Genomic DNA, 7,477 nt, shown 5'->3' with positions numbered 1-7,477 from the left:
GAATGTCTAGAAATTGAACCCAAATTCCAGATTTGAAACTTTAGACTCACATTCTATAATATATTTTGATAAACATTCCAGAGAGTCTTAAGTAGATGGGTTATTGAAACTAGTTTGTGGCTATCTTCTGTAGTGACCCTAGGCTCCCCCAAATCTCTGATCTAGGAAGCGTGATTCAATCCAAATATGCTTTTAAAAAGCATTTCTCTGAGGTTTGTTAACACGAAGAAAATTGCCCATGTATGCATTAACCGTGATTAAGTATTGCAGTGGTTGTACTAGTTTGGAACAGTCTAGTTCAACTAATGCATCGTCAGATAGTGATGAAACAAGGTACTATCCTGATGACCGTCTACAGAAAGGCCAATGGAAAGGTCACAACTGATGGATGCAGGCAGTAAGTGGCATGAGCGTACCTGCTGTTACGCATCTGTGTGACGGATGGACAGGCTATTCCAAACGGGCAACTCATCATGTTTAGTGTTTCACCTAAGCTAATTGCTATGAATATACCACATTCACTACTTAGGATAAATTAGGCTTTCAAATCTTAGCTAAAGGTTTAGAAAAATTCCCTTATGCAGTGTCTTGCTATCGCCCCAGTTAGATACTATCAATACTGGCAGACGTTAGTTTTAACTGACACTGACGACCATTGGAAAAGTACTTAAAATGTGTAGTGTGTGTGCGTTCCTTTAATGAGCTGCTGAGAACAGTGGTTGTCTGTCTGGTTCTCTCTTTAATACATCAGAATTGTTGCTTTGCCTGTAATCATGGCCAGTTGGTGAGAACTATTACCATCTAAATGGTCCTGAAGAGCGTATGGGTTGGGACACTCAACCGAGGTCATGAGCCCTAGAGTTTCACTAGCTTATGTGCTATTCTTCTCATTTTCTTCCCTTCCTGCCAAATACAAGAGGCCATTAGCACTGAGGTCGAGAATCCTGAAGGCCCACGTTTTATATGAGTCATCTTACTAAGTTACAGTTTGAATTGCCCTTAAGTTAGTGGGACAGCCTAGCCAGCCAGCCAGACCTACACCTTCATGCAGTTTGGTTGCTCTTGGCATATTTCTACCATGTACACAATCGTTCTCCTAGAGCAGTGGTGATCAGCTAAGGTGATATCACCTCCAGGAGATGTCTGGCCACGTCTGAAGGCGTTTTTGGTTGTCACAATTTAGGATGAGGATGCTACTGATATCTAATGGGTAGAGACCAGGAATGCTGCTAAACAACTTACAACGTACAGGACAGTCTCCCACAGGAAAGAATTATCCAGCCCGGAAGACCCATAGTGCCGAGGCTGAGCACGTGCCTTCCCTAAAGGAATTACTAAAGAACAAACACTCGGTGTATTTATAACCATCATTAGCACTTTTGATTGGGATATACAGATACATTTCTAGCAAATGTCATTATAGAAATGGTCTGATGTGCAGAGCTTCTGTGGCAGAATTTCTTTACTCTACAAGTGAGTTTAAGGCTCAGTATTGACAGAACCCCTGAGAATCTCAAGGGGCCCTTTGAATATTGCAGCTAGACTTTGCTTCACTTTGTGTAGGGTATTAGGTATTATTTGAGATTTTGAGGCTGGGGAGGTCTAAAGGAGTATGAAAATCAGCTGCCTCATTTCCAATTACTTCTACCTGTGCCAGGCACAGTTACAGGCACTTTCATACATTATCTCATTTAATTCTCACCACACACTTGTAAGGTGAAGCATTACTAACCCCATTTTACAGATGAGGGAGTGGAGGCTTGGAGAAGTTAAGCCACTTCCTCAAGGTCACGCAGCTGGTAAATGATGAAATAGAGATACAAACCCAAATCTCAAAGTCTCTCCTCTTTCCTCTATGTGATGCTATCCCCAAGGACTACTGAATTTTTTTAACCATAGAGCAAACATATCTAAGCAGCATGAAAGAAAACAGTAAATGGGAAAATAACCAGAAATATCTTCATCTAGAACGTGGCTACATTACACCAAATGTGCTAAATGTCTGCTTCCATTCTTGGGTTCGTACAAAGTGGCTTGAAAAGGTTGTACAGGTAATTTCTACAAATCTCTCATCACATAGATAATTCAGGCAAAGAAGAAACCAGATGTTCTTGAATTTCCCAGAAAAGTGAAGGGGAAGTGACAGTTTGCATCCCTTAAAATTTTCAGGCTACAAGTGGTCCCCACTGCCTCTGGCTTGAGAACCATCTACTCTACCTTGTAATATGTGCATCTCCCATCACCATGTATCATTCTAGTTTGGAGAGATCTTACCAAGTTTTTTTTTTTTAAAGAATAATCAGGAAACGCTTCTTATGGGTCTATTCTATGAGTTGTATGTACAAAACTCCAAATTAGCCAATAGCCCCTGACTGTTTTTCACAAGATTTCAACACAGAACCTGTGTCAGGGCAGGAGGCCAAGGCCAATTTCATTTCTGGGCAAGATTCGTCTCTGAGGCACCAGCTACTGTGACACAACAGAATTTGGGGGACACATAGATCTAATTTTTGGGGACTCAAAGCACACCCGAATTAGTACGTGGATAAAGCCTGTTACTGGAGTTCTGAAAGATCTCAACTATGCTACACTAGCCAGTGCCCCATGACATGGTAAGAGGCAGGACCCGAATACCAGAACCTCTCTGATGGGAGAATTCTACTTCTGTTCCTCCAGATGTGACACAGATACCCATATTTAACAGCCCAAAGATTGGTTTTGAACTTCCGCACATTCGAAAAAGCCTCGTTTTCTTTATAGGCACTTTATAGATTTATTACACATGACGTCCTCCAGATACCATCTTGTGATTTAAATTGTTTGTCTGATAGAAAATAATGGGTGTCAGCCGCTTAGATCATTGTACCTGCGGTGTGACTTTCAAACTCCAAAGGTTTTCTTCCTTTGGAGATTTTTTCATCTCCAAAACCCAATTATACTGGGCTCTTCTCAAGTAGGCCTATAAGAACCCAGATGTTCTTTCAGAAGGGAAGCAGCACCGTTTCCATCTCTCCTGAAGCAGCCACACACCCACAGTAAGGAGTGATCAAGATGCAGAGACTCTGCATGACCATGTTGGTCTAGATTATGGTATTCATAAACTACATAGATTTAAAAAAAAAAAAACCTCACTGAAAAAGCTTCTAGGTCATGATTTCTTCAAAGTCAGACAGCTGCTTCATCTGTTCAACTTGCATAGAATGCCTTCTGAGGAGCTTCTTTTTACTTCTCAAGTCAACTCTCTTTGGTGAACTTGGAGCAACAGGTACCATGGATTTTAAGCCACTAGCAAGTGGAGAGGAAGGTTTGCTGCTCGATCTAATATCCGGGATAGGTGGGTTCAGATTTACATTTAAAGGCGGAAGGAAGCCAGGCCTGGTCTGGGAAATTCGGTCTAGTAGCAGAGTTCCGGAACCCCGTCTTTCTAGAAGATGGGGTGGCCTGTGGCGCGCTGAGCTGGGAGATGTGCAGGATGCAGCATCCAGGGCCTCCCTGGAGCCCTGGAAGAGAGACAAGTGGGAGTTGTTGAGCTTCTTCCAATCCAAGGGTCCTTTGCCTGATTCAAGGGAGATGGAGTTGGGCGGATCGGCCCCCGGCTGTAAATCTAAATCATAGAGGTCTTTTTCCAGCCGTTTGAGGGACGCTGCATCCTTGAGAGCAGAGGGGCCTGATGGGCCAATACCACCCTTCTCTTGGTCAATAGGGAGAGTTCCTCTTCTGGCCAGACGTGGGTGGGGAGGCTGACTTTTCTCGTAGGCTGCCTTCCACGAGGCTGGTGCCGAAGAGGCTGGAATCTTCAGAACCTGCTCCGTGACCGTGAGGAAGAGGCTGGGGTCTTTGCCATCAGTACTGTTGGTTCTGGAAAGGGGGCCCCTTTTGGGGAAGGGCATGTCACTGATGCTCTTGATGACCTCGCTGTCTCCACCCGCGCCATGGCTCTCATCCTGGCGCATAGAGGCGGCCAACACGGAGGGCGCGGTCAGGCCCCAGGGCTCAGATTGGAGCCTCTTCAGTTGAGGCAAACGGGCCCTTTTGAGGTTCCCGACCTTCCTAGTGAGTGACCCAGGATCATTAGGAGCCTTGGAGGTGTTGCAACCACCTGGATGCCCTGACTGGAGGCTAAAGAAGTCATCTTCCTTCTCACTGGGTGGAGAGCCCAGGCCTGGAGCCTTCAGTTCAATACCCGAGGGAGATGCACACCGTGGAGGTGACTGTCTGTCTTCCTCTTTGGGTGAAGGAGGGACATTAAGATACTGTTTGGTGGTTTTGGTGCCTGAAGACGATTTATCCGTTGTTATAATAATCACCTCCTTGCCTTTGGCTTTGCAGGCATCCAGGAGATGTTTCAATGCATCCTGGTCATCTGCATTTATTGCGTAAACCAGAGCTGAAGCCCCTGTGCGATCCTCGAGGCTGGGGTCTGCTCCATTCTCCAGGAGCAAGGAGACCACTTCTCCCCCAGCTCTTCTGATGCAAGCATGGATGAGGGCGGTCTTGCCAGACTTATCCTGAATATTGGGGTCTGCCCTGTTGTCCAGCAGATACTTCACCATCTTGGACTTGCTGATGCTCTGCTGGTCCACGTGTTTGGTGATACATGCCACCATGAGAGCCGTTTCGCCTTTGTCGTTGCTTTCGTTGATATAAGCACCCCCTTCCAGGAGGAGTCTGGTCAGCCTGAGCCTCCCCAACCACACGGCCTTTAAAAGTGAGTTTCCATCCGTCCTTAATTCGGTGTTGTCATCCATCATACTGGCTACAGCTTAGAGTCTCTGAGCCACAGTGGCGATCAGACCTAGCAAGGGAAGAAGAGAGAAAAGGGTCATGTATTCTATAGAGCTGATCTGAGCAGCAAGGCTGTTATAGACTCTGGATACAGCCGTGTCCCAGTTTGATCCCAAGTTATGCCACCTTGCTTGGTTATTTAACTTCTCTGGGTTTATTTCTTCATCTGTAACATGGCAGGGGTGACTGTGGTGATAGTGGCAAACTACCTGACTTTGTGAAGATTAAATGAGACAGTGTACCACACGTAAAGCGGTTGGCATGACGCCTAGGAGAGAGCAAGCAATAAAACGTGCAAAGCTCTTACTGGGTTGACTGCATGACACTTATCACAAATGCAGTTTTGTGATAACAGAAACTTTGTTTTCTGTCGGCATCACTAAAGTCTAAGTTTCCATAAGGAAAAGTCTGAGTCTATCTTGTTCACTCTTGTAGCCTCAGCATTTAGCAATGAGTCACACCTAATAGGTTACCTCGTAAATAATGGTTTAATGCAGTGTAGTTCTAGGTGTGCATCAAAAAGACCAGTAGGAAATACGCCAAAATGGTGATAGGATTATGAAGAGTTTTCCTTTTTGCTGTACTTCCTAAACTAAACGTGTATCACCATTGTCGTAGGGGGGAAATACTGTAAAACAAAAGCAATCCAGCTGTCCATTTCCATGTTGTAGTCCCCACTATTCGAGCAGATGTCCGAGTTCTCATCCACCTCATTCAGACTCTCAGAATAGCTCAAATAATGCAATGCTACGTCATCCTCTCTGGTTGAACAGATCTGAGGCAGAGGATGGACAAGGGGATTGCCATTTTGCTCACGAATGTTAGGAAATAAAGCTCGTTCCACAGCTCCCCCCACTGAGGTCTGTCAAACCTGGGTTTTCTGCTTTGGTTCTCCTCATGTCAATTAGCTAATTCCTGGACTCAGAGCTTCCAAAATGGGTGTTGGTCACGAGGTCTCCCACGAATAAGGAGAAATGGTCTCCCAGAATTGATGCCCTGCCAGCCCCGGGTCCCTCACTGGCCATGCTCTGCCAGCATGGCCCCTCCATGTGGACTTTTTGTCCCTCAGGCTCCGCTGGGCAGGTGTCACAATGCCTGAGTTTTCCTTCTCTGATGCATGTCATCCTTCCTCTTACCCCACTACCCTGAGCAGTTATTGATCAATTTCTATTCCTCTATTAAACAGGAAGTCAGCAGCTTTTCTTGGCTAAAGTTGAGAGATGGGTGTATTGCCTTTTAAAACTTTTCATCCATGAATAGATACTTTGTTTAAAAAAAAAAAAGCCCAAATCACACTTAAGTATATAAAGAAGAAGAGTACCCTTTACACGCCCCCAGCCCACCTTGAAGCCACTCATCTCTTCAGAATTAACTGTGGTTAACAGTCTAGGTTGTATCTTTCTGCTTCAGATCATTTTCTGCTTCTTCCAAATGCATTATTCTGATTATGCCATCTCAGTCTGATCTTGTTGCACTTGTGTTTGTGTGTTCCTATAAGATTTTCTGTAAAATCCCTACCATCCAAAGACACTGTATATTATTAAATGTATTCACAAGACGTTTGTTTCTGTCTCTTCAACTCTATGCTTCTTTCTTCAATCTCCTACTGAGTCCTTCTTCCTCTCTCCCTCTCTCTCTCTACCCGCCTGCGCCCCCCAAATGTGGCCATTCTCTCTCTTCTGTTTCTGTCATTTTAACTCTTCTGTGGTCATGTGATCATTTTATTACAGTTCTATGTGTCTGTAAGCTTGTTAGTCCCCAAACTCTGGACATCTAAAGCGGAATTTTCAAGGGCTAAATAAAGAAAAGGCAATGTGCAGTGAAAACATGCTGTTTTCCATTCCATCCAAGGGGCCCTTCACCTCCTGGCCACACCTCTTCAGCATCTGCCCTGCTACTCCTGTTCTCTTTATACTCCATCTATCTTGAAATCTGGTCATTTCTCATATGCCCCACTTTTTATTTCTCTTCCTTCTAACCCTGTTCATGTTTCTAACTCTAAGACCTCCCTGCTCTTCTTTAATTATTCATCGTCCCTCAAATCTCAGCTCAAATGTTACTTCCTTTTTAATCAAGAGAAAAATCACTCAGGCTGGAAGGGAGAAAGAAGAATAAAATGACAACTGACTCATATCCAGACTATATAAAGAACTCCTACAAATCACTTCCTCCAAAAGAGGATACACAAATGGCCAATAAGCCCAGAAAAAGGTGCTCAGCCCTGTTAGTAATCAAGGAAAATCAAATTACAGCACAATGAGATACCAGTACACCCTCCAGCGCAGCTAAAATTAGACCGACAGTACCAAGGATGGAGAAAGATGGGAAGATTCAGGAACACATTGGTGGGAGCACAAATGGCTCCGCTAAATTAATGCCTACACTCTGACCCAGTAATTCCATGCCTGGGCTTAGCTGTGTGCTAGACTGAAAAGCATGGCCACAAAGTCCTGCCATCCCAGTGTGCACACCACTTGCAATGAGGTCTTGCCTCTCCTCCCATGGAGAGGAGGCGTCAGCATGTGATCTACTTTGACCAGTAAAATGCAGCAGAGCTAACTTTGTGTGACATTCAAGGCATGGCCCCAGTGAACCCTGCAGCTTCAAGATTTGCTCTCTTGGAATCCAACTGCCATGTGCAGAAGTCTGGGATATCCCTAACCAGAAAGGACACAGGGCGCTTCAGCTGACA

General features: G+C 44.8%; 1 protein-coding gene across 1 annotated transcript; it reads right to left on the bottom strand.

The window, feature by feature from the left end:
- Nucleotides 1-3,143: 3,143 nt before the first annotated feature.
- On the bottom strand, nt 3,144-4,751 carry ANKRD34C (ankyrin repeat domain 34C). Its single transcript, XM_060157119.1, has one exon. The coding sequence runs from the start codon at nt 4,749-4,751 to the stop codon at nt 3,144-3,146; it is 1,608 nt and encodes a 535-aa protein (XP_060013102.1).
- Between the last annotated feature and the right edge of the window lie 2,726 nt (nt 4,752-7,477).

The sequence above is a fragment of the Lagenorhynchus albirostris genome, chromosome 1 (assembly GCF_949774975.1).
Source record: "Lagenorhynchus albirostris chromosome 1, mLagAlb1.1, whole genome shotgun sequence".
Taxonomy (NCBI): Eukaryota; Metazoa; Chordata; class Mammalia; order Artiodactyla; family Delphinidae; genus Lagenorhynchus; species Lagenorhynchus albirostris.
Note: the sequence above shows the minus strand (reverse complement) of the source record. Positions and strands in the feature narration are given on the sequence as shown.